A 23,247-nucleotide genomic window follows, 5' to 3' on the forward strand; every position below is an offset into this window, starting at 1 on the left:
CCGTGTGTCGGGAGACCCTTCTCAGCTCTTGCAGTACAGCCCCAGGAGTCTCCTTGATACAATTTGCTCAGTCCTATCACTGTGGTGCCCAATCTGGAGGACTCCTCAACCCGTATTACTTGTCTCCTACTAGATTCCCACTGCGTAAGATAAATGTGTGAACATTCATCATTGATTTATGTTTTGTAGGCGTTGACAAAGTTCTTGAAATGCGTCAACTGGGATTTACCCCAAGAAGCCAAACAAGCCCTGGAGCTTCTGGGGAAATGGAAACCCATGGATGTGGAAGACTCCTTGGAGCTTCTGTCTTCTCACTTTACAAACCCGACGGTGCGGCGCTACGCGGTGGCTCGGCTTCAGCAGGCGGACGACGAGGTGGGTGCTGGGTACAAGCTGATCAGTAGATCAGTCTCTATTGTGTATTTATATAGTAGAGGAGTCAGTGTATACCTAAAGGGGTTGTCCAGTCACAACAGGTTAGCCCCACTATCCACAGGACACCGTGATGGGACCCGCACTGATTACAAGAACGGGGCTTCATTGTTCCCCCGTCATGACCGGAAATGTAAAGGGCAGCTCATGGCACGTGCATCGCCTGCTCTATTCCTCTCTTAGGCGCTGGCGGAGATTACCCAGCGCTACACTCTATGTTAGTGCCATAGAGAGGAATACGGCATCCGGCGCATGCACACCCGGCAGCTCTCTATCACAGGCTATGACAGGAATACAAAGACCCTCAACAATCAGCAACTTGCATGTCAACGGAGAACCCCATTAAGGGAATTCTACCATATAGATGCAGTATTGTACACCAATAACACCTACACACTGGTGCGCGTCCCCTGGAACAAGATCCCTTATTCCTTTATATTCTGATGGCTTCGTTTTGGAGAAAATTGTCTATAAAAATTCTGCAAATAAGAATCGGGGGCTCCTTTCTACATCATCGCAAGGGGGCTCCTTGCTCTATCGTCTAATACTGTCTATGTCACCAGCTGGGGTGGAGGTGGGAGGAGGCGGACGGTAACTCTGTACAGGGAAGGGGGGTCCATAATTAGCAGACAAAGGAGTCAGAAGGGGCTTCTGTGATGTAGACAGGGCCCCCCTGAGGCTCATTTGCATAATTTTAAAAATTAGTTTTCTCCATTGCAAGACCATTAGAAGATAAAGTAAGAAGGGTCCTGTTTGAGGGGACACACACCGGTATGTAAATGTGCATGGTTTACATTATCGCATCCATGTGTTCAATATAACTGATGGTGGAGCTTTCACATATTTGGGTGCGCCTATAGCTACACTACCCTTCTGTCTGTGTCTGCAAGTTTCCAGTGCACTAGCAGTTCAGCTATGGGTGAAGACTCTTGTGACTCGGTGCTCCACCATCCCTCTTCTGTGTCATCTGATCCTTCAGCCAGCTTCTGTCTGTGTGGCTAGCATGATGGAATACAGCAGAGATCAGGAAGGGGGGAGGATAAGAACCAAGATAACGGGAGAAGGAAGCACTTTACTCTGATCGTTTTCTTATTTTCGCTTGTACTGATAAAGTTTGTTCAAAAGTTCGTGACCATTTAAGATTTGAAGCTCTACATCTAAAAGTTGGGGTATTTTCTTAGTCTTGTTGTTTTTAGTCATACCATATAACAGAACCTTAGACCCGGATCTTGTGTATACATCCAGCTCCATTTTGAATGGGAATAGACAAGGGCATGACAATGGGGCGGGGCTTCAGGCAAGGACAAGGTGGGGAAGCTCCTGCTGCAGCCAGTTATCTTACAGCCACACAGTGAGCAGGGGAAGGGGGACTCAATGGAGCCCCGAACACTCATGGAAAAAGATTTCTATATATGTTCCTCCTTGTTAATTGGATGACAGTAGAAAGTGCTGCAAATATTTAATGCATTTTGTGCTTTTAGTTTTTCCTTTTATGTCAGTTTTAGTAATAAGAACATAGCCGTAACTCGGCCTCATTGTATGTGTAAATGCGTAACGATCACAGTGCTTGAATGTGGTAGGTCGGTGTCGCCATCGGTCCTGCGAAGGGTTAAGCCAGGATCTCTGGTCTGGGAGTGGTGGAGGCAGGATAATGTCTGCGGCCGCACTTGTCAGGCGCTGACCTCTTCTCATAATCTGATAGAAATCCCATTACTTGTTTGAAGAACGATATCGATTCGGCAGCGTCGCGGGTCAGGACTCTCATTTCTTCAGCTGGATAAGTGGCCTGTACGATTCAATTTATTTCCAACTTTCGCTTTCACCTATAAGATGGGAAGCGGCGGCAGGAGCGGGGATTTTCTCGGGCGGCGCAGAGGCCGCCCGCTCTCGTGTATTTATTTTGCTTGCAAACTTCTAACAAAATAAGCAAAGTGAAAAATAAAAAAAATGTTGAGCTGAGACCGAAGTTGGAGCGTCGGGGTCGTCCTCATACAGGGACAGGAGCGAAGTGTCTTGGTCAATTTAGGTTTTCGTAGCAAAGAATTAGCCCTGGTAAAACAGATGTTGAAAATGCGGACTGTATTTGGGTCAAAGCTTTTGACTTAATGGGAACCTGTCAGATAAACTAACCACAATAACTAAACCTATCTTTGAAAACTGCTGGTATGCAACAGTACAACTATCCCCATACTGTTCCTCCCCATGCCTGAAAAGTTCCACAGTTCATTCCTAAAGTTGACTCTCCTCTTGTGCATAATCATGTTCTTTTAGCATGCTTTTTTCAGCTGGGTAAATACGGCCTTTCTACATCATTTACCTTTCCCTAAAAAAAAAACCAGAGAGATTCTGGCTGTGTGTGTCTTGCTGAAGAGAATTCAGATCCCTCATTCACCCCTTCCTTAGTAATTCTCTTCAGTGAGTCACACAGTCAGCTCCTTCCTCATTCCTGAGGAAGGGGGGAATGAGCTGGAGGCAAAGCTGAGCAGGAAGGACATGAATATGCCGGAATGAAATGGGGTAATTTGCATAGAGGGGGGTCAACTTTATGAACGGACTATGGAACTTTACAGGCATGGGGGTAAACAATATAGGCATAGTTATACTACAGTTTGCTGGTGTGTGCTAGTTTAACTGACAGATTCCCTTTAAATGGCACCTGTCAGGAAGTTACGGAACAACAAATCCATCAGAGCTAGTGTTTAGGGTCCCAAATGTATTCGGCTACCCCCGATGAGAATAATTCTAGTGGAAAGTAGATGCGGGTCCACGTGAGCCACTGATGTAGAAAAAAGGTGAGGGCTGTGCATTTTTTATATCAATCATTTGGATACTTGGCTCAGCAACACAAAGGATCTGCCACCAAGTGTTTGATTTCCTTGCAGCACCTCCGCAGGAAATAAAGGGTATTGCACAGGACCCATTGCAGTCCATGAAATCTATACATGACACACAATCCTTCCATATCCTCATTGATAAGGTTTGTAAACCGCATCCTATCCCAATATTGATTCTTTATCTCCTTTTACCCCCACAGGGGGCAGGTTTTGTTTACAAATATAAAAAAAAAAAAAATCTCAAGCATCAGAAGGAGGACCCCCCAAAGTTTAGTGTAGCAGCTCTGTGGTCTCCGTCTGACTAGACGTGATGTTTATTACGCTGTTTGTGTGAAGGATTGGCCGTCTCTGGCCTCAGTGGGTCATGGGTCCTTCATTCATACGTGACTGTGAGGCCAGTGAATTTCCCAGCTGTCACGTGCACAATGTACACAATGTCCAGCTGGACTGGAGCCATGAGGGTCTTCCGAGAGATGGATATATATATTTTCTATATCTTATTACCAGCCCACTCTAGGCAACCTACTGAGTCATCTGGTTGGAGAAACGTTGATCCTAGTTTACGTATCTAGTTGGAGAGAAGTTAGTGACGCGGGAGGAGAAGCCGCCCGGGGACCTCTCCCTCTGTACCTTGTCTCCGGGCCATCTGCATACATTGATTTATCCGGTGTATTGGGAGGAATACATCGCGCACCATTAGCGGCTCCTCTTATGGATTCCTCCCGCATACATTCCCCACGATGAGAATTCCTGCTCCTCTTCAAGGAACGATTCACTGCCGGATGACAGAACAGATGTCCCCGCGTGGCGTCTCCTCTACTCGAGTGTCCGCGGCTCCTCACACGCTCCAGCGAGACATTACTCATGGTGGTCGGGGGAGTAAAATCTGATGCAGGAGCCGACGTCTTCACATGAAACAACTGCATCCCAGAGATTTTATGTAAAATGTCTCCACAATGACTCAGCGGATAAAGCGGAGCTCCAACTTCACTTGTGCAGGGTTTTCTGTGATTTATTCCCGGGGCCAGGGATGAATAAATAGAAGATAGAGATAAGGTAGAAGGAGAGATGGAGAGATACAAGGTTAGATTAGATGATTGGTAGATGGCTGGCTAGATGAGTAGGTAGGTAAGTAGATGGGTAGGAAGGTAAATAAATGGGATCAGTAGATAGATGTGTTGTAGGTAGATGTCGATACCTGGTAGCTAGGAAGATGTCTTGTAGCTAGCTAGGTAGATAGATGGCTGGTAGGTACATAGGTAGATGGATCAGTAGGTAGAAAACTGGGTAGGTAGATGGAAGGAATCGGTAAGTAGATGTAGGTGCCTGGTAGGTACTTAGGAAGATGGATCAGTAGGTAGATAACTGGGTAGGTAGATGGAGGGATAGGTTGGTTTGATGGATTGGTAAATGGGTAGATAAATGGATGGTTAGATATTAGATAGGTAGGTAGATGGGAGGTTGGAGGTTTACTATGATGAAGATGGATACATGTAGGGATCAGTGTTTGGGCCGTGGATACATGTAGGGATCAGTGTTTGGGCCGTGGATACATGTAGGGATCAGTGTTTGGGCCGTGGATACATGTAGGGATCAGTGTTTGGGCCGTGGATACATGTAGGGATCAGTGTTTGGGCCGTGGATACATGTAGGGATCAGTGTTTGGGCCGTGGATACATGTAGGGATCAGTGTTTGGGCCGTGGATACATGTAGGGATCAGTGTTTGGGCCGTGGATACATGTAGGGATCAGTGTTTGGGCCGTGGATACATGTAGGGATCAGTGTTTGGGCCGTGGATACATGTAGGGATCAGTGTTTGGGCCGTGGATACATGTAGGGATCAGTGTTTGGGCCGTGGATACATGTAGGGATCAGTGTTTGGGCCGTGGATACATGTAGGGATCAGTGTTTGGGCCGTGGATACATGTAGGGATCAGTGTTTGGGCCGTGGATACATGTAGGGATCAGTGTTTGGGCCGTGGATACATGTAGGGATCAGGGATACATGAGATGTGATGGCACAGACCTCACATTCCCCGTGTTCTGATCCGGCAGCAGGTAATAAGCTGGTGAAAGTTTTAGTGATGTCGGAGAGACGGGAAGAGGCTGCTGGACCTGGGCCACTTCTCTCCCGGTTCTGCTGAGCTCTGGTTCTGTTCGTGTTCCTGCAGGACCTGCTCATGTACTTACTACAGCTGGTTCAGGCGCTGAAGTATGAAAACTTTGACGATATAAAGAGCGAACTAGAAGTAACCAAGAAGGAGAGCCAGGGCCCGATGCTGGAGAGCATGCTGACCTCAGGGCTGACCCCCGGGGACATGGACAGGTAACACAAGACCCTCAGGTCATCACCAGTCCATATGTGCAGGGACCGGACGTCTGATAGGATTGTGTCTTGTCAGTTCTCAGATTGTGTCCAGTGCTCACCCACAATCACCATCTCCAGCGCCGTCCTCCAAGGCCAAGGACGGGGAAGCGGAAAGCCTGGAGGTAGGTGCCCACCAACATCCACCTCTCTCTGTCTTCTCCTTCACTCTCCTGCTCTCCATTTATTTTATTTTCATCCTCCCCACTCCTCTGCTCATCTTTCCTCTTCTCCTTTTCATCTTCCCTTCCCTTCCTCTCTTCTTCTTCCCTTCTCTCCTTCCCTCTTATCCTCTTGCCCCCATCTCCTCTTCTCCCCTTTCTCTTCTCATCCCTTCTTTTCTCTCCTCACCTCCCCATTTCTTTACTCCTCTCTATTATCCATCATCCCTTCTCTTCTTTCCTTCTCCTCTTCTCCCATTTTTCTCTCCATCTTTTCTCCTCCTTCTCTCCTTCCATCTTATCCTCTTGCCCTTATCTCCTCTTCTCCCCTTTCTCTTCTCATCCCTTCTTTTCTCTCCTCACCTCCCCATTTCTTTACTCCTCTCTATTATCCATCATCCCTTCTCTTCTTTCCTTCTCCTCTTCTCCCATTTTTCTCTCCATCTTTTCTCCTCCTTCTCTCCTTCCATCTTATCCTCTTGCCCCCATCTCCTCTTCTCCCCTTTATCTTCTCATCCCTTCTTTTCTCTCCTCACCTCCCCATTTCTTCACTCCTCTCTATTATCCATCATCCCTTCTCTTCTTTCCTTCTCCTCTTCTCTCCATCTTCTCTCCTCCTTCTCTCCTTCCATCTTATCCTCTTGCCCTTATCTCCTCTTCTCCCCTTTCTCTTCTCATCCCTTCTTTTCTCTCCTCACCTCCCCATTTCTTCACATCTCTCTATTATCCATCTTCCCTTCTCTTCTTTCCTTCTCCTCTTCTCCCATTCTTCTCTCCATCTTCTCTCCTCCTTCTCTCCTTCCATCTTATCCTCTTGCCCTTCTCTCCACTTCTCTCCATCTTCCCTTCTCTCCTTCCCTCTTATCCTCTTGCTCTCTCTCTTCTCTCCTCTCTTCTTCTCCCCTTTCTCTTCTCATCCCTTCTTTTCTCTCCTCTCCATTTCTTCACTCTTCCATCTTCTCTCCTTTCTCTCTTTTTTCTTTCCCTCCTCTCCTCTTATCTGACATCCTTTCTTTCTCTCTTCTCAACCTTTTCCTCCCTTGTATCCAATCTCTTCTCCATCTTCCCTCCTCTCTTCCCATGACAATATATCCAATCTCTTCTCTCTTACAGCAGGATCTGTGCACCTTCCTCATCTCGCGGGCGTGTAAGAACTCCACCCTGGCCAACTACTTGTACTGGTGGGTGCCGGCCGCTGGCCGCTGACTGTCTGTCTCCTGCCGGTGTAAGATGAGTGATAGATTGTATCTTCTCCTCCAGGTATGTGATTGTGGAATGTGAGGACCAGGACACACAGATGAGAGATCCCAAGACCCATGAGATGTACCTCAACGTCATGAGGCGCTTCAGCCAGGCCCTCTTAAAGGTAACAGCAGCCAAAGTGTATCTGAGCCGTTCTGCAGAGGACGCCTGCATCTGTCCTATCCCAGGTTAACGGAGGAGAGTAGCCGCCCTTCCTAAAAATATGGGAGATAGGACCAACTGTCCAAACCATTGCTATGGAGAAGGAAGATGGGGAGCAGCAGGGTCTTGGGTCCCCTCCTTTTTGGGGTCCCAGTAATCAGACTACTTTGCTCATCCTAAATGTGTGCATTGAATTACTTGATCACTTAAAGGGATTTTCCACTTTCAGCATATAATATATATTTTTTGTGTAATTGTTTGTAAGTTGTACACTTTTCATTGCACATACACTATAGATAATTAGCTGGAAGTGGAAACCCCCTTTAAGCTCTTGCCGTCAATGCTCTTTCAGCATTGGTTGGGGGGGGGGATCTTCATAGTAACATGAGAGAAGAGCTGATTTTCCTTCTTCCCCTCCTGCTGCAGGGAGATAAGTCAGTCCGGGTGATGCGCTCGCTGCTGGCCACACAGCAAACCTTTGTAGATCGACTGGTTCATCTCATGAGGGCCGTGCAGCGCGAAAGTGGCAACCGCAAAAAAAAGGTAGGTGCCAGCCTCCCCTCCGTGGGTGCCAAACGTCATTGTCTAGTATCACGCCTGCCTGTACCCTCCCCTGTAGTGAGACTATAATGCAGCAGTATCACTTATAGAGGGGCACAAATACAAAGATACTAGAACAAGCATCAAACACGTAGCAGAGTACCAGGGTGCAGTGCACATACATCACCACTAGGGCCGCAGAGAAGACAGAAGTGTATGCACAGTATAACAATAATTCTTTTATTCTTTATTTATATAGCGCCTGCAGATTACGCAGCTAGTATAGAAGCCGTGTGACTAGTGATAATATATCAAACTTTATGGAACTTGATGTGATTAAAGGGAACCTGTCACCAGGTTTAGTCTCATTACCAGCCCTCTCAGGTCAGGGGTAAAATGTCCTTTCAAGAATTCCTTCTTTTATGTGACATTTCACCTGTTAACCTATAAAAATTATTTTCCAAAGTCAAGTGACAATGAGCAGAGAAGAGTCGTATTTTGGCAGAGATCACTTGACTTTAGAGGACTTTTCACGTGCTTCGGTTCTATAGCAGCTAAAAAAAATGCTGCTGGTGTCATACTAAAGATTAGGATCTCATCTTTCACGTCACATCTACTGAACTGGAGATGTAGGCAGATTAAAAAAAAAATTGAGTTATTATTTTTTTAAACTGCAGCTCTCATTTCTAACTGTGCCTTTAAGGGTCTGTAGCTTCCAGACGTACAGACCTAGTGCTTGCTGAAAGAACGATTCTTCTCTTTGTTATGCCCCCAGTAGCAGGTTTCTAGCTGCTATAGCACTGAAGATTCTGCAGTGACTTTCCTCCCGCATCTTCTATATTTGACTCTTCTCCATTAAAATATGACTGATCTGCTCATTGTCACAGGTTCCCTGTAAGTGCATTTGGGGAAGGTGCTGATTGTGGACCCTGGACCTGGACAGAACCAGCCTCATGTGTAGCGCTGGTTCCAGGGCCTTCCAGTTCAGTATATCAGGACTGATTGCAGTCCGTGACCAATGATCCCGTCTTCTCACTGTATCTTCATGTTACTCCAGAACGAGCGGCTTCAGGCCTTACTAGGAGATAACGAGAAGATGAACCTGTCCGAGATTGAGCCGATTCCTCTACCTCTAGAACCTCAGGTGAAGATCCGGGGGATCATCCCAGAGAAGGCCACCCTGTTCAAGGTAAGTAACACAAAGCCCTGACCAATCCCAGACTCATGGGGAAAGGTGGTGGAGCGCTCAGGTACAAGGACCATCTTCTAATATCTTCTGGATATTTACTTCCCCATCACCTGGAGCCCTAAACATTTCCATAGATTATATCTTCATAGAACATAGCATGTCCTCACACTGCTGTGCTGAGAGACTCTGCATTAACCTGCACCAAAGTTGTTTGCCTGCTCTGAGTAAAAGCTGTGGCCGGCTTCTGGTTGGATACTGCAGTTGGATACTGGTTCTGGTTGGATACTGCAGCAATCGCATTGACGAAGAGTAGTTCAATGCACATAGCTAAGGGCACAGCAGTGTGAGGATACATCGGCAGTGCATTCGATCTGCAGTACTCATTAGATAGATGATAAGATAACAACAGAATATCAGGCATATTAACATTGGACATGTCTGACCGGCCCTGAGGGCAGATGCTGGGAGGCTGTGCATAGTCAGCAGGAGCTGCACGGTCACCCGCCATTAATCTAGGGTGTATAGCCAGCGTTGGGATCTGTTCACATTTGCAGTAAAAGCTTCATTTCGGAGCCTGGGCAGGACCTTGCTGACCTCTGTCGTGTTATGAACCTTCCCCCCCCTCCCTGCAGAGCGCCCTCATGCCGGCAAAGCTGTATTTCAAGACTGTGGACGGTGGGAAATATCCGGTCATATTCAAGAATGGAGACGACTTGCGTCAGGACCAGCTGATCCTGCAGATTATCTCCCTGATGGATAAGGTGAGGAGACGCTGTACACGGGGATCGGGCTAGAACCCGCAAACTTGATGTAAGGTAATATCAGATGATCCTGATAAACCAGGGACATTACTCATAGATCCAGGCACCAGGACTGTGGTATCTCCTTGTATCTGTTATCCATGGCCTCCTTCCTTCTAAAATCAACTTCTACAATTATGTTAATGAGCCTGAATGGTTCTAGGGGGTTGTTACCAGAGCGCCTCCGTGCTGTAGCTTCACAGGCTGTTACACTGTCTCGCCCTACCCTGCTTCCTAAGAACTTATCCCCTCCCCTTCCTGATATATCATCACACAATGGGAGGGGAAAGTTCTCCTGCACAGTGTAACAGCCTGTGAAGCTACAATACGGAAGGGCTCTGGAAAGCCCTTCTGGCTCATTAGCATAATTTTACAAGTTGATAAGTTTAGAGAATTTAGGAAGGAGACCATGGATGAAAATATAAGAAGATACCACAGTCCCGGTGCCTGGATCTATGAGTAATGTCCCTGGTTTATCAGGATGGATTCTGATGGGAGATTTGCTTTTAAGTACCAGAGTAAAATCTGCAAGATTGTTCCATCCTGTAAGGTATCATCAGGACTCCCACTGCCCTCAGTGTTTGGTATCCGAAACAGACCCCACAAGAATCAACACTATTGACCCTGTACTGTGTCCCCTGAGCACTCGCTTTGTGGTGGTTGTTCTAGGAGTATAGTCAGATCTCTGATTGCTGTCAGTGAATGGGAGAATTCTATTGACCGTTAAGACGTTCTTTGTTTTCCAGCTTTTACGGAAGGAAAATCTGGACCTGAAGTTAACCCCTTACAAGGTTCTGGCAACAAGTACAAAGCACGGTAAGAACTGGACCTCCCTCCGTCTTTCACCAGTACCTGCCGATATCTATTGTACCTGAGCCCTATGGGTCGATCGGACATGTAGCGCTACCCCCTTCGGTGTACACCTGTACAATGGTCTCATGTGATTGAGGAGAAGGTTCATTGATCCTTTATTTCTCTATGAATAGAATTTTACTCCGTAGAACAAAATCAGAGATTTTGTGACATAATACCACTACATAGAGACCACCATGGGCCCTGGTCTTTGTGAATATTATGGCCCCTACAAGTCTGGAATCACTTCCTAGATCTGGTCCTAGAATCAGCTTCTTGGGGAAAGGAGGATGTGTCCCTTCCGCTGCTTTCAATCAGCGGTTTCAGGACCTTTGGAGGACCTTTAAAGGTCCTGAAATGGCTGTTGTGTAGGAACAGATGTACAAGGATTCCATGAGTGAAGGGCCCCGGGCTACCACCCAAATTGCCTATATTATAATCCACTACTGTCTATATATAATAACACAATGTCCTCCTCACAGGGTTCATGCAGTTTATTCAGTCAGTACCTGTAGCTGAGGTTCTCGCCACTGAAGGAAGTATACAGGTGCGTATACACAGTAATGGCAGTATTATAGTAGTTATATTCCTGTACATAGGGGGCAGTATTATAGTAGTTATATTCCTGTACATAGGGGGCAGTATTATAGCAGTTATATTCCTGTACATAGAGGGCAGTATTATAGTAGTTATATTCTTGTACATAGGGGGCAGTATTATAGTAGTTATATTCTTGTACATAGGGGGCAGTATTATAGTAGTTATATTCTTGTACATAAGGGGAAGTATTATAGTAGTTATATTCCTGTACATAGGGGCAGTATTATAGTAGTTATATTCCTGTACATAGGGAGCAGTATTATAGTAGTTATATTCTTGTACATAGGGGGCAGTATTATAGTAGTTATATTCTTGTACATAGGGGGTAGTATTATAGTAGTTATATTCTTGTACATAGGGGGCAGTATTATAGTAGTTATATTCTTGTACATAGGGGGCAGTATTATAGTAGTTATATTCTTGTACATAGGGGGCAGTATTATAGTAGTTATATTCTTGTACATAGGGGGCAGTATTATAGTAGTTATATTCCTGTACATAGGGGGCAGTATTATAGTAGTTATATTCTTGTACATAGGGGGCAGTATTATAGTAGTTATATTCTTGTACATAGGGGGCAGTATTATAGTAGTTATATTCCTGTACATAGGGGGCAGTATTATAGTAGTTATATTCTTGTACATAGGGGGCAGTATTATAGTAGTTATATTTCTGTACATAGGGCAGTATTATAGTAGTTATATTCCTGTACATAGGGGGCAGTATTATAGTAGTTATATTCTTGTACACAGGGAGCAGTATTATAGTAGTTATATTCCTGTACATAGGGGGCAGTATTATAGTAGGTATATTCCTGTACATAGGGGGCAGTATTATAGTAGTTATATTCTTGTACATAGGGGGCAGTGTTATAGTAGTTATATTCTTGTACATAGGGGGCAGTATTATAGTAGTTATATTCTTGTACATAGGGGGCAGTATTATAGTATTTATATTCCTGTACATAGGGGGCAGTATTATAGTAGTTATATTCCTGTACATAGGGGGCAGTATTATAGTAGTTATATTCTTGTACATAGGGGGCAGTGTTATAGTAGTTATATTCTTGTACATAGGGGGCAGTATTATAGTAGTTATATTCTTGTACATAGGGGGCAGTATTATAGTAGTTATATTCTTGTACATAGGGGGCAGTATTATAGTAGTTATATTCCTGTACATAGGGGGCAGTATTATAGTAGTTATATTCTTGTACATAGGGGGCAGTATTATAGTAGTTATATTCTTGTACATAGGGGGCAGTATTATAGTAGTTATATTCTTGTACATAGGGGGCAGTATTATAGTAGTTATATTCCTGTACATAGGGGGCAGTATTATAGTAGTTATATTCTTGTACATAGGGGGCAGTATTATAGTAGTTATATTCTTGTACATAGGGGGCAGTATTATAGTAGTTATATTCTTGTACATAGGGGGCAGTATTATAGTAGTTATATTCCTGTACATAGGGGGCAGTATTATAGTAGTTATATTCCTGTACATAGGGGGCAGTATTATAGTAGTTATATTCTTGTACATAGGGGGCAGTATTATAGTAGTTATATTCTTGTACATAGGGGGCAGTATTATAGCAGTTATATTCTTGTACATAGGGGGCAGTATTATAGTATTTATATTCCTGTACATAGGGGGCAGTATTATAGTAGTTATATTCCTGTACATAGGGGGCAGTATTATAGTAGTTATATTCCTGTACATAGAGGGCAGTATTATAGTAGTTATATTCCTGTACATAGGGGGCAGTATTATAGTAGTTATTTTCCTGTACATAGAGGGCAGTATCATAGTAGTTATATTCCTGTACATAGGGGGCAGTATTATAGTAGTTATATTCCTGTACATAGGGGGCAGTATTATAGTAGTTATATTCCTGTACATAGAGGGCAGTATTATAGTAGTTATATTCTTGTACATAGGAAGCAGTATTATAGTAGTTATATTCCTGTACATAGGGGGGCAGTATTATAGTAGTTATATTCTTGTACATAGAGGGCAGTATTATAGTAGTTATATTCTTGTACATAGGGGGCAGTATTATAGTAGTTATATTCTTGTACATAGGGGGCAGTATTATAGTAGTTATATTTTTGTACATAGGGGGCAGTATTATAGTAGTTATATTCCTGTACATAGGGGGCAGTATTATAGTAGTTATATTCCTGTACATAGGGGGCAGTATTATAGTAGTTATATTCTTGTACATAGGGGGCAGTATTATAGTAGTTATATTCTTGTACATAGGGGGCAGTATTATAGTAGTTATATTCTTGTACATAGGGGGCAGTATTATAGTAGTTATATTCTTGTAAATAGGGGGCAGTATTATAGTAGTTATTTCCCTGTACATAGGGGGCAGTATTATAGTAGTTATATCCCTGTACATAGGGGGCAGTATTATAGTAGTTTTATTCTTGTACATAGGTGGCAGTATTATAGTAGTTATATTCTTGTACATAGGGGGCAGTATTATAGTAGTTATATTCTTGTACATAGGGGCAGTATTATAGTAGTTATATTCTTGTACATAGGGGCAGTATTATAGTAGTTATATTCTTGTACATAGGGGGCAGTATTATAGTAGTTATATCCCTTTACATAGGGGACAGTATTATAGTAGTTATATTCTTGTACATAGGAGCAGTATTATAGTAGTTATATTCTTGTACATAGGGGGCAGTATTATAGTAGTTATATTCCTGTACATAGGGGGCAGTATTATAGTAGTTATATTCTTGTACATAGGGGGCAGTATTATAGTAGTTATATTCTTGTACATAGGGGCAGTATTATAGTAGTTATATTCCTGTACATAGGGGGCAGTATTATAGTAGTTATATTCTTGTACATAGGGGGCAGTATTATAGTAGTTATATTCTTGTACATAGGGGGCAGTATTATAGTAGTTACATTCTTGTACATAGGGGGCAGTATTATAGTAGTTATAGTCTTGTACATAGGGGGCAGTATTATAGTAGTTATATTCTTGTACATAGGGGGCAGTATTATAGTAGTTATATTCCTGTACATAGGGGGCAGTATTATAGTAGTTATATTCTTGTACATAGGGGGCAGTATTATAGTAGTTATATTCTTGTACATAGGAGCAGTATTATAGTAGTTATATTCTTGTACATAGGGGGCAGTATTATAGTAGTTATATTCTTGTACATAGGGGGCAGTATTATAGTAGTTATATTCCTGTACATAGGGGGCAGTATTATAGTAGTTATATTCCTGTACATAGGGGACAGTATTATAGTAGTTATATTCTTGTACATAGGAGCAGTATTATAGTAGTTATATTCTTATACATAGGGGGCAGTATTATAGTAGTTATATTCTTGTACATAGGGGGCAGTATTATAGTAGTTATATTCTTGTACATAGGAGCAGTATTATAGTAGTTATATTCTTGTACATAGGGGGCAGTATTATAGTAGTTATATTCCTGTACATAGGGGGCAGTATTATAGTAGTTATATTCTTGTACATAGGGGGCAGTATTATAGTAGTTATATTCTTGTACATAGGAGCAGTATTATAGTAGTTATATTCTTGTACATAGGGGGCAGTATTATAGTAGTTATATTCTTGTACATAGGAGCAGTATTATAGTAGTTATATTCTTATACATAGGGGGCAGTATTATAGTAGTTATATTCTTGTACATAGGGGGCAGTATTATAGTAGTTATATTCTTGTACATAGGAGCAGTATTATAGTAGTTATATTCTTGTACATAGGGGGCAGTATTATAGTAGTTATATTCTTGTACATAGGGGGCAGTATTATAGTAGTTATATTCCTGTACATAGGGGGCAGTATTATAGTAGTTATATTCCTGTACATAGGGGACAGTATTATAGTAGTTATATTCTTGTACATAGGAGCAGTATTATAGTAGTTATATTCTTATACATAGGGGGCAGTATTATAGTAGTTATATTCTTGTACATAGGGGGCAGTATTATAGTAGTTATATTCTTGTACATAGGAGCAGTATTATAGTAGTTATATTCTTGTACATAGGGGGCAGTATTATAGTAGTTATATTCCTGTACATAGGGGGCAGTATTATAGTAGTTATATTCTTGTACATAGGGGGCAGTATTATAGTAGTAATATTCTTGTAAATAGGGGGTAGTATTATAATAATTGTTATATTGTTACTTACATACAATAAAAGTTTCTGCCTTGGTTTTCCATAGAACTTCTTCAGGAAACACGCTCCAAGTGATAAAGGTCCATATGGAATAAGTGCGGAGGTGATGGACACTTATGTGAAAAGTTGTGGTAGGTTAACAGTACAAGTTTGAGAAATTGTAACTATATGATAGAATATCCTGGTAGTTCTAGTTGGGGGCTATGTGGGGGATATGAAAAATTTCTGTTGCTAGACAGAACTATCTTTAGTTTTCAGTGACTCTTGGTGGTCCCTGCAGCATTTAGTGGTGGTGGTGGGGCCAGGGGGGGGGGGGGTGGTACAACCTCTAAGGGTCTTGGGCCTTTTGTCTGTAGACCTTCCCCTGTAATGTATCAGTGAGCTTTGTGCACGGTCCTCACTGTGTGCCCTCAGTCCAGGACTAGTTTTATTTGTTATAACTGGGGGGGGGGGGGTGCTTTATATTTTGGATATTTCAGTCTCTCATCATCTGTGTTGATGCTCTTTGATGTTTTTCCTCTTGTTCTTCCTCACAGCCGGATATTGTGTCATTACTTACATTCTCGGAGTTGGTGACAGACATCTGGACAACCTCTTGTTAACCAAAACAGGTCTGATGCCATTTTATTCTTTTCCATTCTGTATCTCCTTAACACGGCGGGAGGGATAGCCTCCTCTCCAGCACTCACATACTAAAGAGTGCAGTGACAGGAGGGGCCTCCGGGGGCGCACTCACTCATCAGTCTATCACTATCTTTTATGGTAATTTATCTCCCTTTAACAAGCCGTCTCCTTCAGATAGAGAGAGGCCCATTCCCTGCTACACTGCTCCAAATACTCAGCAGTGAGACTCTCAGATCCCCCTCCTAGGCTTTAGCTCCATGATGGAGGAAGTGAAGACCACGTTGTCACTGCCACAGATTCAGAGACAAGTGTAACCCCTTGCACTCCATGCCCCCCCCCCCTTCTTGCGGTTTCCCATATTCTGTAAATCCTTTGGCAATGCTCATGTGTATTTGTTCCTGCCAATAAAACTTCTTTGAATTTGATAGAGATGATAAGATGTAGAGAACATAAAACACAGAGCTACTTCCATTCCCTGTCCAGATGACTTGCTGCATTATTTATTACCCGGCACCTGCGCACCCAACATGTAATACTCTGTTAGCCCTGCAGAGGGCAGGTGAAATGTAAGCACAATCCTGGGGGCCTGGAGCTCTCTCTTCTGTGATGGGACTTCCCCTTTATGTTTCTGTTGCTCTTTCTGCTTCCATGGACTATTTGATTTAGTTCCTGATTAATAATCTGCTAGATTGTGGAAGTTCTTTACACTTCCTTGCGTTCCCATAAATCAGTGCTGGATTAAAGGGAGATGGTAGAACGGTATCAATAGGGAAAATGCACAACAAATTACAAATGGCTGATTCGATTTTACAGAAAACAATACTTTTCTGCCACTTCCCTCTTCCCCTTCATTGCCGCTTCCCCCTTCTCCTCTGCCGCTTCCCCCTTCTCCTCTGCCGCTTCCCCCTTCTCCTCTGCCGCTTCCCCCTTCTCCTCTGCCGCTTCCCCCTTCTCCTCTGCCGCTTCCCCCTTCTCCTCCTCTGCCGCTTCCCCCTTCTCCTCCTCTGCCGCTTCCCCCTTCTCCTCCTCTGCCGCTTCCCCCTTCTCCTCCTCTGCCGCTTGTATTTCCCCTTCTCCTCCTCCTCTGCCGCTTGGATTTCCCCTTCTCCTCCTCCTCTGCCGCTTGTATTTCCCCTTCTCCTCCTCTGCCGCTTGTATTTCCCCTTCTCCTCCTCTGCCGCTTGTATTTACCCCTTCTCCTCCTCTGCCGCTTGTATTTCCCCTTCTCCTCCTCCTCTGCCGCTTGGATTTCCCCCTTCTCCTCCTCTGCCGCTTGTATTTCCCCTTCTCCTCCTCTGCCGCTTGTATTTACCCCTTCTCCTCCTCTGCCGCTTGTATTTCCCCTTCTCCTCCTCCTCTGCCGCTTGGATTTCCCCCTTCTCCTCCTCCTCTGCCGCTTGGATTTCCCCCTTCTCCTCCTCCTCTGCCGCTTGGATTTCCCCCTTCTCCTCCTCTGCCGCTTGGATTTCCCCCTTCTCCTCCTCCTCTGCCGCTTGGATTTCCCCTTCTCTTCCTCCTCTGCCGCTTGGATTTCCCCTTCTCCTCCTCCTCTGCCGCTTGGATTTCCCCTTCTCCTCCTCCTCCTCTGCCGCTTGGATTTCCCCTTCTCCTCCTCCTCCTCTGCCGCTTGGATTTCCCCTTCTACTCCTCTGCCGCTTGGATTTCCCCTTCTCCTCCTCCTCTGCCGCTTGTATTTCCCCTTCTCCTCCTCCTCCTCTGCCGCTTGGATTTCCCCCTTCTCCTCCTCTGCCGCTTGTATTTCCCCTTCTCCTCCTCCTCTGCCGCTTGTATTTCCCCTTCTCCTCCTCCTCTGCCGCTTGGATTTCCCCTTCTCCTCCTCCTCTGCCGCTTGGATTTCCCCTTCTCCTCCTCCTCCTCCTCTGCCGCTTGTATTTCCCCTTCTCCTCCTCCTCCTCCTCTGCCGCTTGTATTTCCCCTTCTCCTCCCCCTCCTCTGCCGCTTGTATTTCCCCTTCTCCTCCTCCTCCTCTGCCGCTTGTATTTCCCCTTCTCCTCCCCCTCCTCTGCCGCTTGTATTTCCCCTTCTTCTCCTCCTCTGCCGCTTGTATTTCCCCTTCTCCTCTGCCGCTTGTATTTCCTCTTCCCCTGTAAGTCGGTATAAATGATTTTGGTGCTTGCTGCGGGCGGCATTAGACACAATTACCTCTTAATGGAAGTGATTGCAGGATGTGTTGTGTGTGCCGTGTATTTTCCGTGCGGTGATGGCCGCTCCCTCCCGGCTGCTTGTTGCTATGTGGAGACATGAGTCCTGAGCGCTGTTCCCTGGCCAGCCAGCAGGGGGCAGTCTCCATCCACCTCTGCGCCCGTCCTTTACATCCTTTTGTTTTCTTGATGTGGGAGACGAGTCCTGAGAAGATCTTCTGGTTATTCAATTGCTTGTTTTTCCTTCCAACAATCCGAAGTAGAAATAGTCTGCAGATCACATCCTGCAGAAGTCCACGCTCATAACGCGTCACACGTGGCAGCTCACCTCCAGGTACCACATGTGCAGAAGATGGATCGATAGATGGAAATGCAATAGATATATAGATAGACATGTGATACATAGATAGAAATATCTCTCCCCATCTCCCACAATCCCCTATTCTCTAAATGCTTTGGCAATGCAAATTTTCATTTGTTCATGACAATAAAGCTTCATTGAATTGAAATAGCATGGATGGATAGATCAATAATAGATGGACAGAAATACCATGGATGGATAGATGGACAGACAAGTAGATAGATGGATATGAGATCGATAGATAGATAGATATGAGATAGATAGATAGATATGAGATAGATAGATAGATATGAGATAGATAGATAGATATGAGATAGATAGATAGATATGAGATAGATAGATAGATATGAGATAGATAGATAGATATGAGATAGATAGATAGATATGAGATAGATAGATAGATATGAGATAGATAGATAGATATGAGATAGATAGATAGATATGAGATAGATAGATAGATATGAGATAGATAGATATGAGATAGATAGATAGATACATAGATAGGAGATAGATACATAGATAGGAGATAGATAGATAGGAGATAGATAGATAGGAGATAGATAGATACATAGATAGATACATAGATGGATAGATACATAGATAGATGGATAGATACATAGGAGATAGATGGATAGATACATAGGAGATAGATGGATAGATACATAGGAGATAGATGGATAGATAGATATATAGGAGATAGATGGATAGATAGATATATAGGAGATAGATGGATAGATAGATAGATAGACTTCTCCATCCTGTCCCTTTTTCTGTAGTATTAAGGCTCTGGGGGCCTCTCCAAGTCTTCAGTGGTCTCATGAGTAAGGACAGGAAGTTACACGTGTGACATGTGACCACTGAGGCTGGTGATTGGTTCACGTCAGTCACATGAGCCTCTCCACTTCCTGGTTACAGGGGAATAGAAATGTAGGGAATGGAATAATCATAGTGAGATGACGCCGGGGGAGAATATTTCTTCATTTTATCCCAGAAAACCCTCCAGGTATAAGTTTCTTACCTTGTCTTTTACCCTGTGACGTCCCATGTCCGTCCTATCATCACTCCGCTAGATATTATCATGTGATGGGGACCCAGAGGGACCTGACGTGTTCCCCTTGCCACTGCTTATTGGTCTCTACTGTTATGTGGGTGGTACCTAGCAGGTGCAGACATCCTGGCTCCGCCCCCTTGGCTAAATAGAGTGGATATATGTGCGTAAACTTGCATGCGGGGGCTCTGGAATCCATGGAGCGATCCCTTTATAGAGGGGAATAACCTCTATACAGATGTTATATATCATTGTAGTAATATTTCTATATAATTGTACGTCCCGTGTCCCTGAGTCTTCCATATCCCTCTGGTGTATAACGGCAGCCACATGATTAACACCGCCACCCCCCCATCCTCGGCCTGGTATCAGGAGACGCTTCATCTCTATACCCGACACCTTACACGACGTTACATCCGGCTGAATCACTCCCCTTCATCAATGCAAACAGCAACAGAAAATTCATCTATAACCTGTAATCAGACGCTAATCCGGTTATATGTCAGACCCGTCCCCCGGGAGCGCATTATACTCCACTATAAATGACCGCAGAGTGGATTTTAATTTTATTACAGAATAGACCCAGGTTACTCATACTGGAGCTCAACACGGATGAGAGACCCATTGTATCATTATGGTCCAATCCACACCTCAGTACAGCCCAAAAATCATGAAGGTCATATATAATACTGCCCCCTATGTACAAGAATATAACTACTATAATACTGCCCCCTATATAATAGAATATAACTACTATAATACTGCCCCCTATGTACAAGAATATAACTACTATAATACTGCCCCCTATGTACAAGAATATAACTACTATAATACCGCCCCCTATGTACAGGAATATAACTACTATAATACTGCCCCCTATGTACAGGAATATAACTACTATAATACTGCCCCCTATGTACAGGAATATAACTACTATAATACTGCCCCCTATGTACAGGAATATAACTACTATAATACTGCTCCTATGTACAGGAATATAACTACTATAATACTGCCCCCTATGTACAAGAATATAACTACTATAATACTGCCCCCTATGTACAAGAATATAACTACTATAATACTGCCCCCTATGTACAAGAATATAACTACTATAATACTGCCCCCTATGTACAAGAATATAACTACTATAATACTGCCCCCTATGTACAGGAATATAACTACTATAATACTGCCCCCTATGTACAAGAATATAACTACTATAATACTGCCCCCTATGTACAGGAATATAACTACTATAATACTGCCCCCTATGTACAAGAATAAAACTACTATAATACTGCCCCCTATGTACAAGAATATAACTACTATAATACTGCCCCCTAAGTACAAGAATATAACTACTATAATACTGCCCACTATGTACAGGAATATAACTACTATAATACTGCCTCCTATGTACAAGAATATAACTACTATAATACTGCCCCCTATGTACAAGAATATAACTACTATAATACTGCCCCCTATGTACAAGAATCTAACTACTATAATACTGCCCCCTATGTACAGGAGTATAACTACTATAATACTGCCCCCTATGTACAAGAATCTAACTACTATAATACTGCCCCCTATGTACAGGAGTATAACTACTATAATACTGCCCCCTATGTACAAGAATATAACTACTATAATACTGCCCCCTATGTACAAGAATATAACTACTATAATACTGCCCCTATGTACAAGAATATAACTACTATAATACTGCCCACTATGTACAGGAATATAACTACTATAATACTGCCTCCTATGTACAAGAATACAACTACTATAATACTGCCCCTATGTACAAGAATACAACTACTATAATACTGCCCACTATGTACAAGAATATAACTACTATAATACTGCCCCCTATGTACAAGAATATAACTACTATAATACTGCCCACTATGTACAAGAATATAACTACTATAATACTGCCCACTATGTACAGGAATATAAATACTATAATACTGCCCCCTATGTACAAGAATATAACTACTATAATACTGTCCCCTATGTACAAGAATATAACTACTATAATACTGCCCCCTATGTACAAGAATATAACTACTATAATACTTCCCCCTATGTACAGGAATATAACTACTATAATACTGCCCCCTATTGCAGTGTAGCGGTGGATACATTGTAGTTATTGCTGCTTTGTTTCAATTCCAGGCAAATTGTTCCACATCGATTTTGGCTACATCCTGGGGAGAGACCCCAAACCTCTGCCCCCACCTATGAAGCTGAACAAAGAAATGGTGGAAGGGATGGGAGGAACACAGAGCGAGCAGTACCAGGCTTTCCGCAAGCAGTGTTACACAGCGTTCCTGCACCTCCGCAGGTAAGTGGCCGTGCGCCCTAGGTAATGTCCTGGTCACATGTCGCAGAGAAGAAGAGATTTTCCTAATTATATGGCTGTTAACATTGTGTTTCTGCGACGTGTGAACACACCCTGAACCCTGGGCCCAGTTCTCATCTCTGTTCAGGTCTTCACTTATTTGCATCAGTTGTTCTGAGCCAAAGCAGCAGTAAGTCTTTCTATACAGCGTTGTAATGGGGAGACCTGCACCTGTTCTTTGTGTCGGTTTTGGCTCAAAATAACTACCTAGATTTATTAAGACCTATGTAGGTCACCATTCCACATCGTGACATGCCCCACATTACCCAGGTGTATTCTGGGAGCTGGTTCAGATTTCATGGTAATATTATTGTTAACGTGGTTTTTGTGCAGTTTTATTGGCAAATATTTGCTGTTATCAGGTAGTTTCAATACTCTGGACTCATTTTGTGAGGGTTTTGACCACGTCCGGTCCCGGGGCTCTCTTGGATCTCTTTTGGGGCTCCTGCCACTCCCGGGGCTCTCTGAAGCTGGCAGGAGCCCACAGACATGCTCAAAAATGGACAGTTTAACAATGCACACCCCTAACCCTCTTCTACACTGTCATGGTCATGCATTTGAACTATGAAAAATGTCCTTAATGAGACAGTTTTACATAAGTTGCATTTACTGTCTTAAGAATAATCCCTGAAAGTTCATCAAGTGATTCAGGAGTCCTGCTACTTACTTTAGCGTTGTCCAGAAACTCTCTGTGATTGTTTACGCATGTGAGCTCTGCTGACTAGGAGGAGCTGTAGCAGGAGGTTATGACTTCTCCTGATCCCTTCCCCTCCCCTATTCCTGTCTCTGTCGGTGAGGTCAGACTGTGAGAAGAGAGACATTCATATTCACAATCATGTGACCTGCAGACCTGCTAACCCCACCAGAACGGTGGACCTTATGCTACACTGTAAGAGAGCATATGGCCAGGGGCTTAATTAAAGGGTTATTTGCTAATATACCTCCATTTTCTCATTTGTTCCGCTCCCAACATTGAGTAACCAATGGCTGGTGATCTCTGCAGGACATAGCCACCTGGAAAGGCTCAAACTTGTGCTTATTGATGACCGATCAGGACCTCAATGATCCTGTACCAGGGTCTAAGCCAAAAGGAGAACTGGAAAAACAGCGCCATTGGCAAAGTGATGGTGGAGATGCGTTACTGCAACTCACTTGATTAATAACTGAGCTGTAGTTCCCCGCCCCGGCCACTACATAGAGACCAGAGCCAGATCCAGCTGATTTGTCGGACCCCTGTGGTCCTGATATTGCTAATACTTGGCTGTATGGAAA

General features: G+C 43.6%; 1 protein-coding gene across 3 annotated transcripts in view; it reads left to right on the forward strand.

Annotated features, from left to right (window-relative positions):
* PIK3C3 (phosphatidylinositol 3-kinase catalytic subunit type 3) overlaps positions 1-23,247 on the forward strand; it is a 101,820-nt gene that overhangs the window by 44,774 nt on the left and 33,799 nt on the right. For 2 of the 3 annotated variants that reach the window (XM_072132850.1, XM_072132853.1), the window contains 13 exons: positions 190-375; positions 5,439-5,593; positions 5,670-5,757; positions 6,907-6,974; positions 7,054-7,159; positions 7,624-7,740; positions 8,795-8,926; positions 9,559-9,687; positions 10,473-10,542; positions 11,061-11,125; positions 15,411-15,495; positions 15,901-15,975; positions 21,750-21,918. In XM_072132850.1, coding sequence (XP_071988951.1) covers positions 190-375; positions 5,439-5,593; positions 5,670-5,757; positions 6,907-6,974; positions 7,054-7,159; positions 7,624-7,740; positions 8,795-8,926; positions 9,559-9,687; positions 10,473-10,542; positions 11,061-11,125; positions 15,411-15,495; positions 15,901-15,975; positions 21,750-21,918 — 1,445 coding nt within the window. The remainder of the gene's footprint in view (positions 1-189; positions 376-5,438; positions 5,594-5,669; positions 5,758-6,906; positions 6,975-7,053; positions 7,160-7,623; positions 7,741-8,794; positions 8,927-9,558; positions 9,688-10,472; positions 10,543-11,060; positions 11,126-15,410; positions 15,496-15,900; positions 15,976-21,749; positions 21,919-23,247) is intronic. The other variant, XM_072132851.1, reaches the window with a different exon arrangement.

The sequence above is a fragment of the Engystomops pustulosus genome, chromosome 1, assembly GCF_040894005.1.
Source record: "Engystomops pustulosus chromosome 1, aEngPut4.maternal, whole genome shotgun sequence".
In the NCBI taxonomy this organism is placed as follows: domain Eukaryota; kingdom Metazoa; phylum Chordata; class Amphibia; order Anura; family Leptodactylidae; genus Engystomops; species Engystomops pustulosus.